Source organism: Anomaloglossus baeobatrachus, chromosome 4, assembly GCF_048569485.1.
Source record: "Anomaloglossus baeobatrachus isolate aAnoBae1 chromosome 4, aAnoBae1.hap1, whole genome shotgun sequence".
NCBI classification, from domain to species: domain Eukaryota; kingdom Metazoa; phylum Chordata; class Amphibia; order Anura; family Aromobatidae; genus Anomaloglossus; species Anomaloglossus baeobatrachus.
In genome coordinates, this window is record NC_134356.1 from 279,306,365 (window position 1) to 279,333,355 (window position 26,991).

Sequence of the window (26,991 nt, forward strand, 5' to 3'; positions counted from 1 at the left end):
CAAATCTGATTTACACAAGAAAGTTGTTCATGCTGCAATTTTTTTCTCACAGACAGTAGGGCCGAGAGAAAAATCGTTCATCTGAACAGCCCTACTCAATAAACCGTGGGTCAGAATGTTGTCCGTGTGCGATCCAAACAAATATCGGAAACTACACATACAATTTACTGTATATGAGCACTTAAAGGTTTATAAAATTATATGAGAGTTTACTTACTCTAAGTGGTTGGCCATAAAAATAGGACTCAACAACTCAACACAGGGAATATGACAAGATAACTATCTAGTGGTTATAATAACAATCTTGAATTATCCTGCAGCTATGATATTCTGTACATGTGAATTCTGCAACAACTCATAGAATGGTAGAGTTGGAAGGGACCTTAAGGGCCATTGGGTCCAACCCCCTGCGAGTGCAGGCTTTCCTCAATCATCCCAGCTATATGTTTATCCAGGTTCTGAAGCTTGAAGATTACAATTGATGGAGAGCTCACCAACTCCTGTGCCCACCTGTTCCACTCCCTGACTGCCCTCATTGTCAGAAAATGTTTCCTAATGTCTAATCTGAATCTCCTTCTTTTTAGTTTCATCCCATTGCTTCTTGTACTTCCTTGTGCTAATGAAAATAGGGTCTGCACTGTGACTGCCTTTCAGATATTTGTAGACCGCTATTAAGTCTCCTCTCAGCCTTCTCTTTTTCAAACTAAACATCCCTAGTTCTTTTAGCCGTTCTTCATCTGACATGGTTTGCAGACCTTCTACCATCTTGGTTGCTCTTCTCTGGACTTGTTCCAATATATCGATGTCTTTCTTGAATTGGGGCAGCCAGAACTGTACACAGTATTCCAGGTGTGGTCTGACCAGGGCAGAGTATAGGGGAATAATTGCCTCTCTTGATCTAGATTCAATGCTTGTCTTGATACAGCCCAGAATTTTGTTGGGCTTTTTAGCTGCAGCTCCACATTGATGGCTCATGGTGAATCTGGGATGTACTATTATGCTCAAGTCCTTTTCCCCTGTGCTATCACCTAGTTATATTCCTCCCATGCTATATATGCTTTTTACATTTCTTTTACACAGATGTAGAACTTTACATTTGTCCCTGTTGAACACCATTGTTTGCCTCAGCCCATTGTTCGAGTGTGTCTACTGTAAATCCTTTGGCTTCAGCAGTCTTCTGCAGTACATGTAGGCATCTTAGCAAAGGCCAGGAATTTAGCTGCAGTGGTCATGTGATCACATACAGTACGACAAGTCTACTAAAGGCTAGAGAAACCACGGGAACAGCGACAAGTTTAACTGATGAGTAATAATTATTACCACATCTAGTGCTTTTGAGACATTTTTTACAAATATCCTGGACATCCTGTTTAAACAGGATTTCTCACCAAACTTTTCATGTTGAACGGAGTTTATTCGCAAATTCAGTGTCTCACATTTCAAGCAAAGTGGATGGAATTTATAGAAGTCTCCTGCCCACTGGGCTTCCTTTTAACTAAGCATAAATTGGCCTGCTGTGCATGTTGCAAATCCGCAGCATGTCACTTTCTCCTGCGGGTGTGCTGAGATGTACAGATTTTCCCCATAGACTTCAGCAGGGAAAAGATGCATTTGCACATTTGGTGCGTTTCTGTAGCGGAAAAGCATAAAAAAACCGCATGTAATCCACACCTAGGAATGTCAATAAAGTTGTCAAAGCCAAATACCAAAAAGTATGAAATACAAAGAAACTTTATTTAAAGTATGACACACCAAAATGAAAAAAAACCCGCAGTGTTAAAAAAACAAAAATGCATGTTAAAAACCGCACACAAAAAGGCAATGAAAAAACAGATGTATCCTAATGTACATAATAGATGCAGAATGGAGCAAAAAATCTGCAACATCAAAAATTTACCTCATCGTGGGAACATTGCCTTATAGTGTAATAGCGGCTGAAAGCAGAAAAAAACTTTTTTTTTTTTTCATTTTTATCTAGCCTTTTTGTTGTCAATAAATTAGCAATCAAAGACTTATTATGAAATTTCCCAAATAATTGAATGCTGGCAGGTGTGAACATGATTCTGTGCCTGGATGCCGGGGAACACCATCATATGGCACAGGGATTGGGACACCTACCCTTAGGTGCTTCTCACTTGCGAGTTTCTCGCAGTAGAGCAATATGAGAAAAACTCGCATTGGAATCGGACACATGTTAGTCAATGATTCAGCTCGCATTTGCGATTTTTTTTCTCAGTCCAAATCGGACTGAGAAAAAAATCGCAGCATGCTCCTTTTTTGCGAGTTTCTATTGCGAGTCTCTCCAATGCAAGTCTATGGGAGCGTGTAAATAATCGGATGTCACGGGACGGCACTCACACCATCCTAGTGACATGCGATTTTCTAAATACATTTCTCGCATGTTTTCTAAAACACTGGAAACGAGTGGTCTCACAATGTCTGTCAATCACTATTCTCTGTCAGTCGGTCTCTCCCTCTCGGTCTCTATTCTCTCTCTGTCGGTTCGTCACTATCTCTGTCCCTCTCTCTCTCTGTCCATGTCGGTCATTTTCCCCTCCTCTCTCATACTCACCGTTCCCCGATCCCCGGCGCGGCGCTGCACGGCATTCACACTGCTGCGGCAGCTTTTACTATTTTGAAAAAGCCGGCCACTCATTAAACAATCTCGTATTCCTTGCTTTCCCCGCCCACAGGCGCCTATGATTGGTTGCAGTGAGACACGCCCCCACGCTGAGTGACAGGTGCCTCACTGCACCCAATCACAGCAGCCGGTGGGCGGGTCTATACTGTGCAGTGAAATAAATAATTAAAAAAACTGGCGTGCGGTCCCCCCAATTTTAATACCAGCCAGATAAAGCCATACGGCTGAAGGCTGGTATTCTCAGGATGGGGAGCTCCACGTTATGGGGAGCCCCCCAGCCTAACAATATCAGTCAGCAGCCGCCCAGAATTGCCGCATACATTAGATGCGACAGTTCTGGGACTGTATCCGGCTCTTCCCGATTTGCCCTCGTGCATTGGCAAATCAGGGTAATAAGGAGTTAATGGCAGCCCATAGCTGCCACTAAATCCTAGATTAATCATGTCAGGCGTTCCCACGAGATACCTTCCATGATTAATCTGTAAGTTACAGTAAATAAACACACACACACACCTGAAAAAATCATTTATTAGAAATAAAAAACACTAACAAATTCCCTGGTTCACCAATTTAATAAGCCCCAAAAAGCCCTCCATGTCCGGCGTAATCCAGGATGGTCCAGCGTCGCTTCCAGCTCTGTAGCATGAAGGTGACCGGAGCTGCAGAAGACAGCGCCGCTCCTGTCACCTCCACGCAGCTAATGAAGGGAATAGCGCGATCAGCTGAGCTGTCACTGAGGTGAGTACCGTGATCAGCTGTATCCAGCGGTGGCCGCGATTAACCTCAGTGACAGCTCAGCTGGTCGCGCTACTCACCTCATTTGCTGCGTGGAGCTGACAGGAGCGGCGGTGTCTGCTGCAGCTCCTGTCACCTTCATGCAGCAGAGCTGGAAGCGACGCTGGACCATCCTGGATTACGCCGGACATGGAGGGCTTTTTGGGGCTTATTAAATTGCTGAACCAGGGAATTTGTTAGTGTTTTTTATTTCTAATAAATGATTTTTTCAGGTGTGTGTGTGTTTATTTACTGTAACTTACAGATTAATCATGGAAGGTATCTCATGGAGACGCCTGACATGATTAATCTAGGATTTAGTGGCAGCTATGGGCTGCCATTAACTCCTTATTGCCCTGATTTGCCAACGCACCAGGGCAAATCTGGAAGAGCCGGGTACAGTCCCAGAACTGTCGCATCTAATGTATGAGGCAATTCTGGGCGGCTGCTGGCTGATATTGTTAGGCTGGGGGGCTCCCCATAACGTGGAGCTCCCCATCCTGAGAATACCAGCCTTCAGCCGTATGGCTTTATCTGGTTGGTATTAAAATTGGGGGGGACCGCACGCCGTTTTTTTTAATTATTTAATTATTTATTTCACTGCACAGTATAGATCCACCCACCGGCTGCTGTGATTGGGTGCAGTGAGACACCTGTCACTGAGCGTGGGGGCGTGTCTCACTGCAACCAATCATAGGCGCCTGTGGGCGGGGAAAGCAGGGAATACAAGATTGTTTAATGAGCGGCCGGCTTTTTCAAAATAGTAAAAGCCGCCGCAGCAGTGTGAACGCCGTGCAGCGCCGCGCCGGGGATCGGTGAGTATGAGAGAGGGCTGCTAACTTCAGTCACTCAGGGGATTAGCGGTCACCGGTGAGTCCTTCACGGGTGACCGCTAATCAGGACGCGACACAGACAGAGCCGCAGCATGACAATGAAGTCGGGTGAAGTTCACCCGAGTTCATTCTGATCGTGCGGCTCTGTCTGTGTCTGCTGTCATCTGCCATTCAGCACTGCTGCATGGCTGTCTGTGTCTGCTGTCAGCGGCCATGTAGCAGAGCTGAATGGCAGATGACATAGTAAAAAATACGCATTACACACGCATTACACACGCTAGTAAAATCATTAATTTATTCAGAAAAAGCATTGCACTTGCGTTGCACTCGGACCTAACGTGAACTAAAATCAGCCGAGTTTTTTTCAGCCCAGTCGGACCGATTTTACTCGCATAGATGTGTTTTCAACCTTAAGGCCCCCTTCACATGGCAGTGATTCTTGTACGTATGTTGAAGTTTTTACATGTACCAGAATCACGGACATATGCAGACCCATTAAAATCAGTGGGTCTGTGCACACATCAGTGATGTCCCACTGACGTGTTTCCATGCTGCGCACACATGTGTGGGTTTTTCACTGACGTATGAAGGGGGACTAACACAGATACGGGTCCCAGAAGAAAACCACTAATCTTTTCAACATACAGTAGACCTAATTTAAGGCTAGATTCCCTTCTTATTTCTTTACAATATTGCAAGAATACTGTATACAGACCTTATATCTTACAAATGGAAACACAGAAACACAAACATTTGTTTTTTGTCTTACTGACATTTTCTTCAAATCACTGCATACCGTACTTTTGGTGCAATTTTTTTCTTCAGATGTTTTCATATAAATTTTGCAGAACAAAAATAAAAGAGCAGAAAGAAAAGCTTGCAAAATGTTGTTTGCCCCCCCCACCCCAAGCCACAATACAATTAAATGCTTGTAAAAAAAAAATGAATTTGATAGTGCTTTTAACAAGCTTGAAATAAGTCTAAAGCCATTTTTATCAGTCTGAGGGAAGCCTAAATCAAGTTTACTAGAGTATAATTGCTAGATGCCTGCCCACACGTGTACATGAGAAAGTGAATAAAACCACAATTGGGTTGGGGCACGAAAAGTCACTTTTCTACAGGGTGCCATTCACCGTTAGTGCAGGCCTGTGTACAGGTTTACACGCTCTTAGGCTATGTTCACAAAGTGCATCTTTTCTAACCATAAAGATGCAGCATTTTTGGCCCCAAAAAACGCAACTGCGACAAAAACACATTAAAAAAGCAGGCGTTTTTTCTGTGTTTCTACCGCATTTTGCCAAATGCGTTTTTTAAGTCAAATCTATTGACTGGAAGGGCTAAAAAACGCTGGAAAAACGCAAAAAGAATTGACCTGCTGCATCTTCAAAGATGCAGCCAAGATGCAGCCAAAAAAAGAGGTGTGTACAGTGTGCCGCCCCCGTGCCAGCAGCCGCCGCTGCTCGGGTCCGGACCCGCTGTGTGTGTCTGTGGCTCGAGGTATCCTCCGGACACGTCGAATAAAAAGCGAGGACGTTTATGTACGGGCTAGGCCGTATTAAGTTTGTGACGCCACCCACGGTGTGTGGTGAGGTGGGACACCACCGCTGCTGTTGTAGGGCACCCGGGGGGAGATGTAGTGGCAGCTGGATGTTAACCTCTCCATGGGTAGGGATGGTTGCCCCGGGGCCCAGTGTCTTTGTGCAGGGTATAGCGACGGCAAGGGCCAGCGCGCCAAAGCAAGCAGGGGGGCGTTTGGTTACTCACAGTAAATGAATCACACGAGTCTTTTGGTAAACCAAGGTGCTGGTGGCCGGCTGCCGCGGCCGGTTGCAATCAGGTCCCCCCCCCGGTGGTGGTCACTGTCCTTTTCCTCTGCACTTGTTTTGTGTATGGTGGACTGCCTGGTCTGGAACTCAGGAGTCCGCTCCCGGCTGGCTGTGGCCTAAGGAGCCGTGCCCGCAGACGCTGGCTCGTTGGATCTATGGGCCCTGGTGGTGGCCTTATCCCTATCGGTGGGCTGTTGTCTTCTTTTAAGGACTTTGGGTGGGACAGGACCTATAATCCTGCCCTCAATCGGTTAATTAGCTAGGCCGCTAGTTTCGGTCCTGGCTTCAGGGTCCGAGTACCCCCTCTGTGCTACGGTTTTCGGGTCAGTTCTCCGTGTCGGTACCGGTGGGCTACAACCCTGTCCCGGTCCACCTCGGATCTGCTTAGCCGTCTTCCCGTCTCCTGTTGACGGAGACCACCGTCTGCCACCTAGACAAAGGCACCAGGGCTTCGACCCTGGCACCGTTCAACTTGAACTTCCTCTGCTGGAGCTACACCTAGCTTCATCCCACACTCCTCTCAACTTGAACTACAAGACTATTCTGCTTGATTTCCCGCCTTGGGCTGTCTAGACCCCGGGATGGGCGTGTCCAACTGCCTGGTCCCACCCACTGGTATGCCTATCTTTCCCTATGGGGGGTTGACTAGGGCTTCAGGTCGGCTGTGTGTCTCCTAGGTGAGGGATGGTGTTATGCGGGGGGCCTATCTGTGACTGCCTGGTTTTACCAGGGTGTCACATACAGCAAAATAGAAATCTCATAGACTTTACTGGGAGAAGGAAATGTATGCACTTAGGTGCATCTTTGTGACCTCAAAAATGCACCAAAAATTCAATAAAAGATGCACTGTGTGAACATAGCCTTAACATGCCCATTCTCTGAAAGGAAACGGACATTGTGATAATAGTAAGAATTGAACACAAAGGAGAATTTATTCTTCAAATTCACAATCTTGTGCCTTTTTTCAGTTTTCCTTTTGCTATTTCTCTAACAAGCAGCCAGGGTTTAGTAGAAGGGTCAGGTTAGAGATGAGTGGACCCGTGGAAGGGTGGGTTCTGCTGGTCTAGCTGAACTTTTTTAAAGTTGGGTTTTGGACCCGGACCTGACCTTCATTTGAAGTAACTGATTGGCAGGTTGGATCTCTGCCCACATGCAGCCAGCCATAGACAGAACACTTCCAAGTGAGGGTGAGCGGTGTTTTTTTCCCCTTTTTTTCGTACACAGTACATCTGATCACGCTGTTGTTACCCCCAGTGCGAGTTGTTCAAATACTACAAGCGGCTCACAGTGGGCTGAGCTGAGAGTTCCCGAGCACAGCATTGCTCAAGTGAGTGGTTTGCGTTTGTAAAGCACCTGAACTCCGAACCCTAAGGGCTCGTGCGCACGTTGCCTACTGACATGCATTTATTCTGCGTATAGCACTGCAGCGTAAATGCATGCGTCCTGCGTCCTCTGTACAATCTATGTAGATTGTGCATGAGACGTGCACACATTGCTTTTTTGAACGCAGCGATTTGGGTGCTAAAAAATTTTTTTAACAATGTTTTTTTTTAACAAAAATACTGCATTCATTATGCAGTATTTATGCAGCAATTTGAAGCGCACTTGTGCTGTCAAATCGCTGCAGAATATTCAGCGGTTACGTGCGTAAGAGCCCACACTTTATTTTCTTGGAAAAGTCTGAGTTCGTACCAAACTTCAGGTTCTCTCATCTCTAGTCAGGGCCTCCACGGACTCAAAAATTCACCATATTATGATGTAGATTCTAATAAAAAATTACAATAGAAAGTCCATAAACTCACCATGTTTTTCTTTATACCAATAAATTCAGTTCCTCTGTGATCATGGATTTCACTTCGGCTGCAGCCCAGCAGTTACAACGTGGCAAAAATGTAGAAAATATCTCTGACTAAAGGCGGTATTAGGGCGTGTGCATATTGCATGCATTTACGCTGCGTCTAGCACTGCAGCGTAAATGCATGCGTCCTGCGTCCCCTGCGCACGTTGCTTTTTTGAACGCAACAATTTGGATGCAGAAATTTTTATCCGAATCGGTGCGTTAAAAAATCCAGCATGTCACTTCTTTCATGCGCTTTGGATGCAGCTCCCACTCTGTCTATGGCCTCTCTCACACATACGTGAAAATCACGTCCACCTCCTTAACACGCTCATAATGAGCAGCGGTCGGCAGCAACTGTTTGCAGCGGAAGATGCTGCAGGGCTTATGGAGGTGAGTATGTGTTTTATTTATTTTAAAATAATGACACTTGTTTCTCCGGCACGTCTCACAAGTGCGGGCCATGTGACACCCGTGATGCCGGAGAAAAACGGACATGTCAGCGTGAGAAACACACGAACACACGTAAGTACGGAACAGACACACGTTCCGTTCCAAAATACTTACGTGTGTCCACAACCATTAGGAATACATAGGTCCACATGTGTACGGTACGTTAGAAAACTGCCAAACATGTACCGGAGGCACGTACGTGTGAAAGAGGCCTATGGGAGAGGCAACATCAAGAGCGCATGAAAACGGCATTTTTTCTGCAGAACCACCCGATCCATGATGCAGTGTTTCTGCAGCAATTTGAATCGCACATGAGCTGTCAAATCACTGCAGAACATTCTGCAGTGACACGACACAACGTGCGCACAGGGCCTTAGAATGCCAGAAAAGCATCAGTGGTGATGTGTTTGCGACTGCTGAGCATGTGGATTCTCAATAAAAGGAATTTTGGATTTTACAAAGTGGATTATCCCAACCTTCATTTTCTATAAAAAAAGATTACAACATTCCGTGGTGAGAATCACCCAGGACGGAGCCAGGAAGGAGCGCCCTTGGGACAGGGAGAGGGGACGAAGCCAACACTGAAGAGAGCTCCTGGTCCGTGGCGACAGAGCCACTAACCTTTGTAAGGAGGAAGGCCACTTGTCCCAACAGCGGAGGATGTCCAGCTGCAGAGGACGCAGATGGAACTGGGCAAAGGGAACCGCCTCCATGGAAGCCACCATTTGACCCAGCACCTGCATCAGGCGCCTGAGGGAATAACGGCGGGGCCTCAGGATAGAGCGACAGCTGTTTGTCTAAGGGCAACTTCACAAGTGCGGGCAAAGTCTCGAACTGCATCCCTAGGTACGTGAGACTCTGGGTCGGAGTCAGAGTGGATTTGGGAAGATTGACAATCCACCCGAATTGGGCTAGGGTGGCGAGAGTGAGTGAAACACTCCGCTGACAGTCTGCGCTGAATGGACCCTTGACCAGAAGGTCGTCCAGATAAGGGAGCACTGCTAACCCCTGGAGGTGCAGGACCGCAATCACTGCCGCCATGACCTTGGTGAATACCCGAGGGACCGATGGACGCCAGGAACTCCCCTTGGGTCATAGAGGCAATGACTGATCGCAGAGACTCCATGTGAAAATGCCGCACCCGGACATGCTTGTTGAGAAGCTTGAGATCCAGGATGGGCCGGAAGGAACCGTCCTTTTTTGGAACTAGGAAGAGATTTGAGTAAAAACCTCTGAACCGTTCCTGAGCGGGAACTGGGACAATCACTCCGTTTGCCTGCAAGGACGCCACGGCCTGCGAGAAGGCGGCGGCCTTGGAGCAGGGGGGAGTTGAGAGAAAAAATCTGTTTGGAGGGCTGGAAGAGAATTCTATCCTGTAGCCGTGAGATATGACGTCTCTCACCCACTGATCGGAGACTTGCTTTAACCAAGCGTCGCCAAAGTGGGAGAGCCTGCCACCGACTAAGGACGTGGCTGGAGCGGGCCGAGAGTCATGAGGAAGCTGCCTTAGTGGCAGAACCTCCTGCGGTCTTCTGCGGACGCGCTTTTGGGCGCCAGTTAGATTTCTGATCCTTGGCTGAGTTAGCGGACGAGGCGGAAGGCTTAGAGGATGACCAGTTGGAGGAACGAAAGGAACGAAACCTCGATTGATTCCTACCCTGGGCGGGTTTCCTGGTCTTGGTTTGTGGCATGGAAGTACTCTTCCCGCCAGTAGCTTCTTTAATGATTTCATCCAGCTGTTCACCAAACAGCCGTGAACCAGCAAAAGGGAGCCCAGCAAGAAACTTCTTGGAAGAAGCATCTGCCTTCCACTCTCGAAGCCACAAAATCCTGCGGATAACAAGAGAATTAGCTGAAGCCACCGCAGTGCGGTGAGCAGCCTCTAGCATGGCAGACATGGCATAAGATGAAAAGGCTGAAGCCTGAGCAGTTAAGGTAACCATCTCAGGCATAGATTCCTTGGTGAGGGAATGCATCTCCTCTAGAGAAGTAGAGATGGCTTTGAGAGCCCACACTGCTGCAAAAGTCGGGGAAAACGCGGCCCCCGCAGCTTCATACACAGATTTGGCCAGAAGGTCAATCTGACGGTCAGTGGAATCCTTAAGTGAGGTGCCGTCAGCCACCGACACAACGGTCCGGGCTGATAGCCTAGACACCGGAGGGTCTACCTTTGGGGAGTGAGACCACTCCTTGACCACCTCAGGTGGAAATGGAAACCGGTCATCAGAACCACGCTTTGGAAAGCGTTTGTCAGGGCAGGCCCTGGGTTTGGTCACTGCGGTCTGAAAACTGGAGTGGTTAAAGAACACACTCTTCACTCTCTTAGGCGAGGTAAACTGATGTTTTTCTGCCAAAGAGAGTTGCTCCTCTGACACTGGCGGATTGAGATCCAGCAAAGAATTAATAGAAGCAATCAAATCACTAAGGTCTGAGTCACCCTCAGAGAAATCGATGGGGATACATAGCCTCCGAGCCCCCAGTGAGGGCATCCTCCTCATCTTGAGAGTCAGCTCTTGAGACAGAGCCGTGGGATGGGGAGAGGGAGGAAACCCTGTGCCTTCTCTTAGAAGGACGGGGTCTGGGATCAGATGATGAATCCTCCGTGAGCTCTGATGGACGGAGGTCAGAGGATAGGAGTCCTCTGTCAAGAGTATGAGAGGCACCCTGTGAGGGGGGCTGATGCATATTCATCAAAGTCCTGGACAAAAGTCCCATGGACTCAGCAAATGACTGGGATATGGACCTAGAAAAGGACTCTACCCAGGCCGGGGGTTCAGCAACAGGTGCAGCAGCAGCAGCGTGAGAGACCACTGGGGGTGAGACTCCAGGCTGTGGCACCGTCAAGTTAGAGCAACCATCACAGTGTGGATAAATGCTCGGCTCAAGCAGCAGGAGCTTACATGCAGTGCATACAGCATAAAGCTTTGGAGCCTTGCTCCTTGTGTGAGACATGCTGCTGGAGTGGGGGCTTTGCAGAGAATGAACCCCAGGGAGAATATACAGAGGTCCACAACCGGAGACCGGCTGTGGCTTACCAGACCGCTGAGCGCGGTGTTGTGTGCCCTCCAGATCCCGAAGCCCGGTCCCCCAGTGCGCAGCACCTCTAGCAGAGATGCAGAATGCAGGATGTCCCAGAGCAGAGTGAACTCTGCCTGAGAAATGGCCGCCGGAGTGAAGAGAGGGGGCGGGACTTTCCTATAAAAGAGCGGGAACTGGAGGGCTACAGAGACCTGCAGGGAAGGAGGGACGCCCCAGCAGTGGGGAGTGTCACTCCCCTGTGTAGAACGGCCGCCGGGAGGAGCCGAACCTGTCCCTCTGCATGAGTGACATGCGAGGGCAGGAAAACGAAACTAGGCCTCCGGCGAAGCCGGGGCCTAAGTTTATGCGGCGAGGCCGACAAGCAGGCACCATCGGCGCGGTTCTCGGGCAAAAGCTGGAATCGGCTTTTTTTTTTTTTTCTCTACGGACATTTTCTTCAGCGATTTGAAGCACACGTGTGCACTTCAGATCGCTGCAGAAATTTCTGCAGGGCTAGTACGCAACGTGCGCACATAGCCTTTAGCTGATATGCTGGTGTGATGCCTCAGGTCGGTACAAGTTCCTATATACTAAACATGTATAGGTTTACTTTTATCTAAGTGGTGAGAAAAAATTCAGACATTTGTCCAAAAAAAAAGAATAACACTTGTGTCACCATTTTCTGAGACCCGTAGCGCTCTAATTTTTCGAGATATGGGGCTCAGTGACGTCTTATTTTTGCGTCTTCAGCTGTTGTTTTTAACCATACCATTATTGGGTAGATAAAATGTTTTGATCGCCTGTTATTGCATTTTAATGAATGTTGTGGCAACAAAAAAAAACATAATTTTGACGTTTGGTACACGGTGTAGTGAAAAAAAAAATTTCCAATCACATTAATTGATTAGATATTTTGATTGGGCATTTCTGCAATCGGTGATACCAAATATGTATATTTAATTGTTTTATTTTCAGTGTGGCAAAAGGGGGGCGATTTGAACTTTTAGGTTTTTTTTTATTTTTTAATATTTTTTAAAACTTATTTTTACTTTTTTTTATTTTTTATTATACTAGCCCCCCTAATTGACTTTATCACAGCACAGTCTCATCGCTTCTCATCGGAGTGATGCTTCAGCAGCAGTAGAAATACTGTGTTCCTATTCTCTTTTCTAACAGGAAGTGTCTCATGACAGCATCACGGGTGATCATCTATCCCCCTGCTGTCATGGTAACACATTGGCGCCCCATTGGTGGTGAGGATCAGCGCAATCCCTGCCACGGCACTTTAAATCACGCTTTCAGTGTTCGACAGCGCTATCTAAGGGGTTAACAGGCATAAGTGGATCTCTGATCCACTTGTGTCTGTTAGCCACAAATGTCTGCTGATCAGATCAGCAGACATGTGCAGGGATTACTGTGGGTTCGCCGCCGGAGCCTGCAGTAACCTGGGGACACTACCAATGACATAATAGTACGTCATTGGTTTCCAATTTTTCACACATAAACTAAATAAAATATCATCTTAAATTTACCACTAACATAAAGTACAATATATCATGAAAAAACATTCTCAGAATCACTGGGATCTGTTGAAGCGTTCAAGTTATTAACTCATAAAGTAGCACTAGTCAGAATTGAAAAAAATTGGCCTTGTCAGAAAGGTGTAAACAGGCTGGGTCTTGAAGGAGTTAAAATAATAAAATAAAATGAAGTCCCTATATCGGTGAAAAAGAATTACAAAAATAAATAGGAGAAAAATAAATACCATAAAGAAATCACATTATATGAATAAAATCTAGAATAAATATTTTAATTACATGAAATATACTCCACATATCTGATATTTCCATGACTGTAACAACCTATACTTATAATATAATGCACTTCAATTAGCTCAGTGATGAACTAGGGAGAGAAAGATAAAATGGTATAAACAGAAACTGCCCTTTAACTATACTCATTTATCCATGTAAATGCAACAATAGAAAACCCTACATGATAAATGCCAAGGTGAAAAATTACAAATGTCAGGTCTGTGAGCCAAAAATGACCTGGTCTTTAACCAATTAATGTAGATTGTTCTGATTTGGGTGTTGATGCTGCTTAATACCTTAGATTAGTAATATAAAAAATAATAATTAAGTAAATTGTAATGTCTGTTATATCCTGGCTTGTGTACCGAGAAGGATTTCGCCATTTTTTTTGAACCGGAGGGAGGTCCGATAACGTGTACATTCAGGAGTATATATACCTGCTCACACCGCTTTCCTGTACACTACCCTTGTCAATACTTTACTGTCCTGAAGAAGAGGAGCAGAGACCCCTGAAACGCGTTGACCTGTGTATCTGCCTGCAATAAATGACTGGGATTAATAATTCCGGCCTGCATTGGTGATAAGCGCAGCAATGACCCCCGTTTTTCTGTTGAAAATTCATCCATTATTACATGTGGTTAACAGACCATATAAAACACTGCCTTGAAAAAGTATTCATACCTCTTGAACTTTTCCACATTTTTTTCATGTTGTTCCGACAAAATGAATGTATTGTATTGGGATTTTATGTGATATACCAACAAAGTTGCAAGTATTTGTGAAGTGTAAAGGAAATCATACATGGTTTCTAAATGATTTAAAAATATAAATCTGAAAATTGTGACGTGCAGTTGTATTCATAGCACTGTAGATTTGACACGCAAAGTGCATTATGTGTGCATTTTTATCATAACAGCCTCAACCAGTTAGTCGTGCTATGGAATGTGCTTCCATCAATCTAATGTAACAACCAGGAAGCAGAATAAATCTTAAAGGTGATAACCACTTTTGGGGCACATTTTCTTGTTTTATTTATAGACATGTATTTTTGGCTAAAAATATATTTGGCTATTGGGTTTTATTTGAAATTTACAAGCTATATGTTACCCTGCACATTTAACTTAAAGGTAGTCTGTGGCCATATAAATCAACTGAGAGGAACTCAGAAAAAGTCAGAAAAAAAGAGTCACAAACTTTCCTGTTAAGCCTGCTTTACACCTTACGATCCAGCATACGATATCGTATGCGATCGTAACCGCCCCCATCGTATGTGCGGCACGTTCAATTTGTTGAATGTTCCGCACATACGAGTAACCCCCCTGTCACACGTACTTACCCGTCCATACGACTTCGATGTGGGCGGCGAACGTCCACTTCCTGGAGTGGGAGGGACGTTTGGTGTCACAGCGATGTCACGCGGCAGCCGGCCAATAGAAGCGGAGGGGCGGAGCTGAGCGGGACGTAAACATCCTGCCCACCTCCTTCCTTCTGCATTACCGGCCGGGAGCCGCAGGACGCAAGTAAGATCTGTTCATCGTTCCTGGGGTGTCACACACTGCGATGTGCGCTACCCCAGGTACGATGAACAACCTGACGTTCAATCCATGAGGAATGAACGACGTGCGTGCGATGAACGTTTTACTGTTCAATCGCACGTAGCTGTTACACACTGCAATGTACCTTACGATGCCGGATGTGCGTCACTTACGTCGTGACCCCGCCGACACATTGTAAGATACATTGTAGCGTGTAAAGCGGGCTTTAGACTGTCAGAACGAGCTCTCTGATGGATTCTGATTAGAGATGAGTGGACCTGTTGAAATTCGGGTTTGGCAGGTTCAGCTGGACTTTAGAGTTTGGTTCTGGATCTGGACTTGACCTGAACCTCATTGGAAGTCACTGATTGGCAGTTCGTCTCTCTGCCCACATACAATCAGCCATAAACAGAGCACTTCCGGGAGAGGGAGAGCGGGTTTTTTTCTTTTTTTCGTACACACTACATCTAATCTTTTACCCCTAGTGCATCCCTTCAAACACTGCAAGCGGCTCGGACAGGACTGAGCAACCGGCGGACCCGAGCACAACGATGCTCGAGCAGTGGTCAGCATATGTAATGCAGCGAAATTCAACACTGATTTTATTGTAAAGTGTGTTCGGCCCAAACACCAAACTTTGTTTAGGTTCGCTCATCTCTAATTCTGACCAGCATTTCTGTCCATACAATAGCTGCTGGTGTAGGAGCGTATAACCAGGCCTGTCAGTCAGCCTCCTGCAATAGAAAGGCAGCCACAGACTGAGGCCTTTTTCAAACGTCTGTATAAAGCACAGACGTGAAAAATTGTACTGGTGTCAGTCAGTGTTTTCCATCAGTGTGTTATCAGGGTGTCTTTTTTACCTTAAGACATCAGTGTTTTTCACGGATGGCTAACAAAAAAAAAAAAAAAAGGATAGCTTCTCCTATACTTTCATGGATGGTGCACTGATGGCGTGCAGATGCCATCCATGTTCTGTACGGGTTTCTTACGAACCCCATAGGCTTGTACTGGCTCTTGTCATCCGTGCTGCTGGAAAAGAACAGATATTTCTCCCAATGTTTTGCACGGACTCACAGCCTGTGTAAAACACGGACATGACTAGCCCCATAGGTTATAATGGGTATGTGTGGTATCCGTGAAAAAAAAACAAAAAAACGAATACCACATGTACTGGAAACAAGCACATATGATGGAGGCCTAAATTACAGTTGAATGTCCAGGGATCCAAAGAACCTTTTAAAGCTAAATGGTGCAAAATTTGTAATAAAACATAATTGCAAAAATGATTTTTAGACCAAAATACATGCATTTAATAAAAAATAAATAAAATATAATGAAGGTGGTCATTTCCTGGAAAAAAAAAGTTAGAATTCATAACACTCCTCGAGAGAAGAAATCTGCCATTCTAGTGCCACCTACAGGAAGCTGCCATGCAAGCCAGACCATTAGAAATCAGCCACACCAGACACCCATCTGTAGACATCACTGATTTTGATTTAAGGTTCTTTTTTGTTATTAAATAATAATAATATATCTGTTATAGTATTATATACATACTACAATGTGCTAGCATTCCAATAAAGCTATATATGTCCAACCATTTGTGACAAGTGATATGGGATGGTGGAATGGTGAATGTACAGGGATCATAGGTCTAAAAACTTTTTATTTTTTTTAAGCAAACACATATAAAAGGGGTTGTCCACTACTCTGAGATTCCCTTCTTAAATAATACAATTTCAAATGTGTGATGAAAAATATCTTAAACTTGCTTCTTGTACCGCCACTGTTCTATCAATGTCAGCTCTCCGTAGGTTTGCTTGTCATTGTTATGCCATGTGAGCCCTGCAGCTAATCATCTGTTACTATTGGTTGTTGTGATCTCATTTCCTTCAGAAGTCCGAAGCTCATTGAAAAGAAATGGGGGCAAAGCAGTCCAAAAACAGTCACTGATTGGCTGCAGGGCTTACATGGCATAACAATGTCACATAAGCCTTGGGAGACTAGACGCTCACATAAATAGAATGGCATTGGCACAACAGGAGAGTATAAGGTATTTTAATTCTACATTCCCCAATATAAAATTAAAAGGGTTGTCCAGGTTTGGAAAGAAAGTCTGCAGTTACTCTATGTATATATTGATATATTAAGGTAGGTCACAAACGTCTAGTCGAAATGTAGGCTGAAGTATGCATACTGCATACTTGCGGCCACATGACCACCCTGTCTTGCTTTCTGAACCGGAGTATCATGATAGTCTGCAATGTGCACACTGTAAGGATTTACAAGTTTGCAGTCACTGAGTGACTGCAGACTTTCGTGAAAAATCTAGACAAACCCTTTTAAGATGGGGTGTCCACTACTCAGCATCCACTGTAAGAAAGAGGAGGATAGAGAGGCTTCTTTATTCCTCAGACAGTACCAGTTTTGCTTAGTCTATGGACACGCATGAAAATTCTCATGCTCAGCCGATCATCTATTACACCTTTTAGTAGTTGCAAAAAGAAACGTGTTCCAGCTCACCGCTCTGGTGTGTAAGTCTGAGGAGAAGACCAGCTGATCCAGCACGGAAATCCCAGGCACAAGGGGATAATAGCAGATACAAGGTAACGAAATCCAGCGGATCACAGGCAGATGAATTAAAAACTTTGCTTTATTTTCATCACTTTAAAAATGGATAGACAGCATCCACAAGGCACAGTTCATCCAACACGTTTCGACATAACGCAGTGTCGTATGTTCTTATTCATGGATGGATCCATCCATGTCGAAATGCGTTGTTATGTTATGTTATGTCGAAATGCGTTGGTGAACTGTGCCTTGTGGATGCTGTCTATCCATTTTTAAAGTGATGAAAATAAAGGAAAGTTTTTAATTCATCTGCCTGTGATCCGCTGGATTTTCGTTACTTTGTACCTTTTAGTAGTGGCTTATCTCCCAGAAGAACACAAGGATCGGCATTCGTAACCAAACTGCCCAATTGTTCTCTCTCTAACATCATACACATTAATTGGCGATCTAGTCCTGCCAAAATTTCTGATTTATGACTACTTGAATGGAGTTTGTATTCAGTCTTCAAGCTTTGCCACTATTGTGCACCTCAGTATTTATTTACTTGCACTAGGGTACTCGCTCAGTTCTCTTTCAAAGTATTTGTAGTTTCATTATTATTAGAATTGTTGTTATTATTATTATTATTATTATTATTATTAGACAAGAAATGTTCAATATGTTGTATTAATAATCATTTTATGCACTGTTTTATATAGGTAGAGATCTTTGGGTTTTGGTTGTGGGAAGATACCCAAATAAGCATACAGTTGGAATTCCCGAATTTAAGTATGTTGCAAATATGCATGGAAATGAGGTATGTGTCTGCTGTAAGAATTTATTTATATATATATATATATATATATATATATATATATATATATATATATATATATATAAAAACTGCTGTCACTTTAAATTTAATCAAAATTGGACACTAGATAAGCGATGGCCTGGTGACGTATGAAATGAAGAGACAGAAATACATTAATAATCGACTGTGTTACAGTTGGAGTAAGGGTTATAACGTGTCCTCAATAAGGAAGTTGATCGTCAATAGCAGTAGTGTTCGCTCCAGCACAAGGGATTCTCTTTCAAGCTGGTTAGTCTACAATTTAGTTACAGTGACATCTAGTGGAAAGCTGGTAGAACACACTGTATATCTCAGCATTAGAATGTCACATGCATTTAAATGCCTTACCGTCATCATAGCACATAATATAAAAAAACAAATTGATAGGTTTTCACAATGAAATCAGTGACAACTCTCCCCCCAAACACACACACACACACACACACACACACACACTTAGTAAACTTAGAACTGGCAGTATATCTCAAGTTATATATGTAAAGTTAAATTGTATTAAAATCTGAGTTATGTTACATACCCTGAAGATCAAAATTAGAGAACAATATATGATCACTTGCTTTTTTCAGAAATAATGTAATCTACATTGATCAACATTTGAATATTTTTTGTAAGGGATACACCATGCCACTAGAACAGTCTTTTACAAATGATCCAAAGTTTATCAACATAAAACCTTTATTTTGCCCAAAATGTGATGATCATAATTAGAGAACAACAATGACTGTAGCACAGAGAAAGATTATAACAACATTTTCTGAAGGTATCAACAGTCACCGATCAGTAGGATCTATACAGGCCTTTGCTTTCAATGACGTCAGCAAATCTGCGGCCACAGGACATCACTAATAGGAATAACGTTTGGAACACCATTCTAAGTCCGAACTGGGTGCAAAAACCTAAAAAAACATAAAAAAACATCACTATGGGGAGATAAGGTATGCACACCAGTGACTATGTAAGGGGAATACATGGAATAGCAGAAACTGCTGTGTGAATACTGACTTGAAAAATCCAATAGCTATATGTAAGAGTGAAAATGTGAAAAATGGAATCTGCATTACTGCCATGAACATATGAATCAAGAGAAATTTAACTACTGAATTGATCAATGCAATAGAGCCCCAACACTACGCCAAAGTATTTCTCTACGTTGGGGTCCCTAGCTTGTGTGTGTCCTCTCATGCAGTTAAAAAACCTACCGTGTATGGGAAGCTGAGACCCAGGCTATTTATGCGTATGATATGGATTGGCAAAAGGTGTGGTTGGGGAGGGTTCACAAACGAAAAAAACGTTCGTTTGTGAACCCTCCCCAACCACACCTATTGACACACGTCCCCTGAAGAAGTGGGAAACGCGCGTCGGGACAGCGGACGGTCACGCTAAGCACTAATACAGGTCAGTGTATCTCTACATCACCGTGGGCTGCATCAGCCCTTTAGGGGAAGCCATGGTTGGCAGTAGGGACGCTCGGTCACTGGGGGTCATCTTACTGGCAATGTAATTATTTAGGTCTCACTTCTATTGTTGGTGGCATCAGTCTGATTGGGTCAGGTGGAACCTTTGTTATTGTGATAATCAGGATATTGATGCTAGTGGGAATCATAATAGTGGCTTGATTGAGATCAGCTATACAAACAGTATTTTCCTCTAGGGGTGGTTGCAGTAATCATGGGTGAAGCTGAATAATAGTTGTAGGTTTCTGAAATTATAACCATGTTTTAGACGGCACTGTAGAGTTTACTGATACAATATGAGTATGTTGACATGTCCAGTGTGATAACGATCTTTTGCTTGACACATGTAATTGTTAATATATTTTTTACATGAATAAATAAAGTTTAGCTTTTAGGTTAAACACCGTCCCTAATGGTTCTTGTGGCTATAAAGGTAAATATGTGAATGGTGGCTCAGTGGCTAATACTGCAGTATTGCAGCGCTGGGGTCCTGGGTTCAAATCCCACCAAAGATAACATCTGCAAGGAGTTTGTATGTTCTACCTATGATTGCCTTGGTTTCCTCTGGTTTCCTCCCACACTCCAAATAGGGGACTTAGGGGTACTTTGCACACTGCGACAACGCAAGCCGATGCTGCGATGTCGAGCGCGATAGTCCCCGTCCCCGTCACAGCAGCGATATCTTGCGATTCCTGGCGTAGCGAACATTATTGCTACGCCGACTTCCCATGCACTTACCTGCCGTGCGACGTCGCTCTGGCCAGCGACCCGCCTCCTTCCTAAGGGGGCGGGTCGTGTGACGTCACACGGCAGGCGGCCAATAGCAGCGGAGGGGCGGAGATGAGCGGGATGTAAACATCCTGCCCACCTCCTTCCTTCCGCATTGCAGCCGGGACGCAGGTAGGAGATGTTCCTCGCTCCTGCGGCTTCACACACAGCGATGTGTGCTGCCGCAGGAATGAGGAAAAACATCGTACCTGTCTCTACACCGGCATTATAGAAATGTCGGACCCTACACCGATGATACGATAACGACGCTTTTGCGCTCGATGTCGTAGTGTGCAAAGCCCGCCTTAGATTGTGAGCTCCAATAGAGACTAATGATTATGAAGTGCTGTGAAATATGATAGTGCTATATAAGCAATGTGTAAAAATAAATAAAGAAATGGAAGTGCAATTCCAAAATGTTTTTTGTTTGTTTTTTTTAATTACCATGTTCACTATATGGCTAAACTGACCTGGTTCTCCAGATCAGACAATGATTCCAACGACATGTCACTTACTTTACTAGTGTAGCAGTTATGATACAACCAAAATTCTGATTGTAGCACAGCTCAGAAAGCTAACTCCACCAACACCTGTGATTAGCAGCTTTTTCTGTACATTCCATATCGACAATAAGCTGCTAATCAGTACTGCGGTCATGGCTTAACCAGGTTGCACATGGGCAGCTAGTCCGATAGTGATAATGATATTAATAGTGATGATAGTGATAATCTCCTGCTGAAAAAAACACTCATTATACTGAAGCACACAGCCTGATAAGCGATACATTACTGAAGTTATTGTCTCAGCCCCCAAGTCATGCTGACCTCAGGTTACATAGTAAAAATCCCTGGAAGGTAGGATCAACTATCCTAATCTTCATGATTACACTCACAAAACACAGTGTATAATTTTACATATCCCATCGATATTCCTCTATAAAAAAACCTCTCTTATAATAGCACCCATTGCTAAAATAAATAAATAAAGTGACATATAACTTTTAAATATACGTTCTTGTCTTGTTTAATCTAGGCAGTGGGGAGAGAGATACTTCTCCATCTGATTGAGTACCTACTGACAGGTTATCAAAGTGATGCCAATGTTACACAATTGATAACCAATACCAGAATACATATTATGCCGTCAATGAACCCAGATGGCTTTGAAGCTTCATCGTATCTTGATTGTGATTCTACTAATGGCAGGCAAGTAGCCAAATTATTTTAGTGCTCAAATGTATGAATGACAAGATATTATTCATGTATTTAATTTTGTGTGAGGATCAGTAATATTTGTAAATTATATATCTTATTGAAATATTTAATGATTTGTTTTATTCATTATGAATTATAGTATATACAGTGACTAATTTGGCAAAGTAAAAAGACATAACACTGAGGCACACGGCCTTTTTCATGTTCAGGATGTGGGAAAAGTTTTGCACATCAATCACATCTTGTTAGACATCACAGAGTTCACAGGGGAGAAACCCTTGACATGTTTAGAATTAAATATTTTACACACAAATAGCATGTTTTTATATATCACATAACACTGATGTTAATAAAAGTTAATATAAGTATAATGAAGATACTAAACCAATTGCCTTCCCTTGGCCACTGTATTTAGGCACAGCATGGGGTCAACAGAAAAATTCTAGCAATATGTTTGTGTCTCAAGTAGATTTTAATCTTAAATATGCACAGGGGCGTAACTACCGCGGTCGCAGAGGTCGCGACTGCAACCGGGTCCGGCAGCTTAGGGGCCCACTCTGCAGATCAGCAGGCAGCTCCTTTCTGTGAGAGGAGCTGCGCTGTTCTGGTGCAGACCCCGCAGCCGCTGTGACCTGATGCCACCGCCGCTGACACCGGGCCCCCCTCCCCGTCATCATGCACAGCAACAGTGGAGCGGTCCATGCGTGCAGCTTCACGCTCCATCATTCTCCCTCTGTGCCTGCGCGGTGACGTCACTCCTGTTCGACTGCTGTGCTGAAAGCACAGAGCGCAGGGCGAGAGGACGCCGACTGCAGCTGCAGGGGAACGGCGGAGAGATGAGGACGGAGCAGTGGGGGAACAGGAGACGTGAGGACAGCAGCAGGGGAACGAGGAGAGAGATAAGAACTTGTTTGGGGTTTTTTTTGTTTGTTTTTTTTAAAAAATCAGTGAGAACACGGGGGCAGGGGAGCATGAGGGGCTGCCAGCACTATACATGGAGCATGGGGGGCTGCCAGCATTATACATGGAGGCCTGGGGGGCTGCCAGCATTATACATGAAGGCCTGGGGGGCTGCCAGCGTTATACATGAAGGCCTGGGGGGCTGTATTATACATGGAGCATGGGGGGCTGGCTACATTATACATAGAGCATGGGGGGCTGGCTGCATTATACATGGAGCATGGGGGGCTGGCTGCATTATACATGGAGCATGGGGGCTGGCTGTATTATACATGGAGCATGGGGGGCTGGCTGCATTATACATGGAGCATGGGGGGCTGGCTGCATTATACATGGAGCATGGGGGGGCTGGCTGCATTATACATGGAGGCCTGGGGTGAATTATAATATATGGAGGACTATAGGGCACAGTATAATATATGGAGGACTATGGGGTGAATTTTAATATATGTAGAACTATGGGAAATGCATTATAATACATGCAGGACTATGGAGCTGCATTCTAATATGTGAAGGGTTATGTGGGACCCTTTATACAATATGGAAGGCTATGTGGTAGTTATAGTATTTGGAGAACTATATAAAAGGGGGGACAAAGATACAAGCAGGTGATAGGAACATTTTGTGCTGAGGGAAAATGGCTCTTTCCCTCAGCACCCAGCTTTCCCATGCTCTGCTGTACATCTCTCAGCACCCAGCTTTCCCATGCTCTGATATGGGAAAGCTGGGTGCTGAGGGAAAGATGTATAGCAGAGCATGGGGAAGCTGGGTGCCGAGGACAAGATGAATATCAGAATATAGGAAAGCTGGGTGCTGATAGAGAGATTTCAGATCATGAAAAATCTGGGTGCTGAGGGAAAGAGCCAAGTGTCAGCATCATTATCCTGTACCCTGAGTTTCAGTGTCATTGTCCCAAACCCCAAGTGTCGGTGTATGTAGAGGGGGGGGCCAGGTCCGAACTTTGCACCGGGGCCCATCAAACTCTTGTTACGCCACTGAATATGCAAGATATTTCACTGGCATATCCAAAAGTCATAAAGGTCTAATTGATAAGTATCCCACCTTTCAGACCAGTACCTATGAAGAAAAATAAAATAGCTGAGAAAGAATACCTATTTGCTTTTGTAACTTCCAGAAAATGAATGAAGAGGCCAAGTACATGCGTGATCACCTTTCTCCAACTAGATGTGTAGCCTACAGAAAGGCTGAGGATGAGCATTCTGGAAATAGGTGCCAGTCCTAGAGTTTGGACCTTCCTCAATTAGACATTTATGGGATAAATATCTACAACAAAAATACCCCTTTAATCATACATGTCCACAGCCCTTGAAATACCTGCTAAAATTAGAATTCATTATACAAGATACTTCTAGGTTTAAAAGGTATATGATTTGGAGATGATTTTATAATACTAGTGCACTGTATGAATGCACAACCTCTTCACTGTTGTGAGTACTGACTCATCATACACAGTGATTAGATTTCAGAAGCCTGAGCCTGAAGAAGAGACCTGAGTAGTCTCGAAAGCTTGCTATATATTACCATCTTTTCAGTTAGCCATTAAAAGGTATCAACCACTGAGAACTCTCAGTTCTTTTAAACAATTTTTTTAGACTTCAGAAGAAATGTATTGTTGTGGAATAGCCTATATAATAAGTGTGGGAAATGTACTTAAGATACTGGAAATAGGAAATGTACTTAAGATACTGTAAGATATTTTGTAATTGCATATTCAATGTATAACTTTAAATTTCAATATTTAGGACCAATAAAAACGGCTACGATCTGAACAGGAATTTTCCTGATGCATTTGAACAGAACACAGATACGATCCAGCCAGAAACACAAGCTGTTATAAACTGGATTACCAATGAAAGTTTTGTGCTGTCGGCTAACTTCCATGGTGGTGCTATGGTGGCTAGCTATCCATATGATAACTCATATACTAGTAAGTTTCTATGTATATAATGTCTTACACACCTCTAATATACAGGGACACAGATCTACAATAAGCACATTGGTTAGGTTCTATAATGTGAATACCTCAAACACAGGAAAATAAAATGGTTTTACATACTAGCATAACCTATAAACCATAATCCATTAGATGCGCCAATCCTGACACTTACCCGGCTCTTCCCAATTGCCATGCAGCTGTGGTAATCAGCGTAATATACCGTGGCATCAGGGAAACACTGATGAAGCCGCTGCTGTGAGAGTGATGATGACAGTGAGTTCACCTGAGGCACAGCTCTTGGCTTCCACAGTACCCAAGCTGTGAACTCAGGTGAACTCACTTCAGGTGAACTCAATGCCGGATTACCGGCTTAGGCTATGTGCACATGTTGAGTATTTGGTTGCAGAAAATCTGTATCTCCTGACAGAAAAATGCACCAAAACTCAGTGTGGTTTTGCTGCATGTTTCTGCTGAGAGATGCAGATATTTGTTGCAGAAATCTATACCAAATTTGTATCTCCTGTCAGAAAAACGCATCAAAAACACGATGTGGTTTTGACACATTTTTGACATGTTTTCTGCAAGGAGGTGCAGATTTCTGAAACCAAATACTCAACATGCACATATAGCCTATGGCGGTAATCCGACATTGAGTTCATCTCAGGTAAATTCATAGGGTTCTCCTGAGATGAGTTCACCTAAGGTCACAGCTGGGTTTGCGTGGGAACGAACAGCTGTGACCTCAGGTGAACTAACTGACATCAACGTTCTCTCAGCTGCATCAGTGTGTCCCTGACACAGCAGTGTTCGGTCACGTTTTCTAATATGACCGCGCTCTGCGACCTCAGACATAGTAGAGTTATTGGATGTCCTGGTGTGGATTATGTCAGACCTGCAGGGGTTTTTTGGGGGTTAATATATTGGAGGGAGTTTTTGTTTTTTTTAAATAAACACAACACACAGTGAAAAATACTTTATTTCTCTTTACTAACCTTAAACTTGATGACAGCTGGGATTTTTTTTTTTTACAAAACACAACTGTCATTAACTCCTTATATTTCCCCAATTGCCACCACTTCAGGGCAATCTGTAAGAGCCAGATAAGCGCCAGGATTGGCACATCTAATGGATGCACTAATTCTGGAACGAATGCTGGCTGCTATTTTTTAGCCTGGGGAGGGCCCCATAACCATGGGCCTTCCCAGCCTGAGAATACCAGACCCCAGCTGTCAGCTTTATCTTGGCTGGGTATTAAAATGGGGGGTGATTGCACACAGTTTTTTTTTTATTATTTATTTAAATAATTTAAAAAAAGCTGTATAGAGTACTCATATTTTCATACACAGCCAAGATGATGCACACAGCTGGGGGCTGCAGCCTCCAGCCATCTGCTTTATCTGTGCTGGTATAAAAAAAACAACAGAAAAGAGGAATAAATATTATTACTTACAGCATAAATATCATTACTTACAGCAAAGATGGAACTGCAGCTGTACATTACCTTGGCCAAAAACTACTACTCCAGCAGGATACAGCTAAGCCCCCACTAGGTGGAGGCATCACAGGTGCAGGAGTAGTAAATCACACACACGTTTCCAAAACATGGAGCGGGCGATTGCTGGATGGTAAAACTGCACACTGATGGCTTGCATAGAGCGCTGTTCACATTTGCAGATGCACAGTCACAAACCCGCAGCCTATTGGGCAACACCCATACTATTACATCAAGTGGGCTGCCAAGCCGTACTCCATCTGTGCATCATACAGGGACAGGAACTCTAATATGCAAGGCCTAACTAAAAGGGGCCTGGCTGTATCCTGTTCAAAAAAATATGAGGTCCCTTCACTATATATAAAATATAAAAAAAGCAACAAAAAAAGAGGAATAAATCTATGCAAGCCATCAGTGTGAAGTTTTACCATCCAGCAATCGCCCGCTCCATGTTTTGGAAGTGTGTGTGTGATTTGCTCCTCCTGCACCTGTGATGCCTCCACCTAGTGGGGGCTTAGCTGTATCCTGCTGGAGTAGTAGTTTTTGGCCTAGATAATGTACAGCTGCAGTTCCATCTTTGCTGTAAGTAATTTGTCTGTGCTGGGTATCAAAATAAGGGGGACCCTACACCATTTTTTCCAACTACTTATTTATTTTTACACTCTGGAGACCCAGACAGCTAGTGTGAGGGCAACAAATCACCGATGCCGAGAGTCTGACTTCAACCAATCACAGACACAGTCACAAAGGGTGGGTGGGGGAAGCAGTGAGTATGGATTTCGGCATCAAGTCAAGTCCCGAACCAAACTTTTTTTTAAGTCTGGCCAGACCCACCGAGCTCGAACATCTGTGGGTTCTCCCATCTCGAATTAAGAGTCATCTTTGTAATGAGGGAGTCTGTCTAGATTTTCATGCTGCATTTGGTAGTTTCTACAGCACTAAACATATAGCTGAAAAATACTGACAGAGTACTTGTTTTTTGGAAACCACT

The 26,991-nt window shown here is 44.1% G+C and overlaps 1 protein-coding gene across 1 annotated transcript in view; it reads left to right on the forward strand.

Moving 5' to 3' along the window:
* CPM (carboxypeptidase M) overlaps window positions 1-26,991 on the forward strand; it is a 134,276-nt gene that overhangs the window by 74,802 nt on the left and 32,483 nt on the right. The window contains exons 3-5 of the mRNA XM_075344874.1: window positions 18,001-18,098; window positions 21,410-21,582; window positions 24,315-24,499. Of these exons, the coding sequence (XP_075200989.1) occupies window positions 18,001-18,098; window positions 21,410-21,582; window positions 24,315-24,499 (456 nt within the window). The remainder of the gene's footprint in view (window positions 1-18,000; window positions 18,099-21,409; window positions 21,583-24,314; window positions 24,500-26,991) is intronic.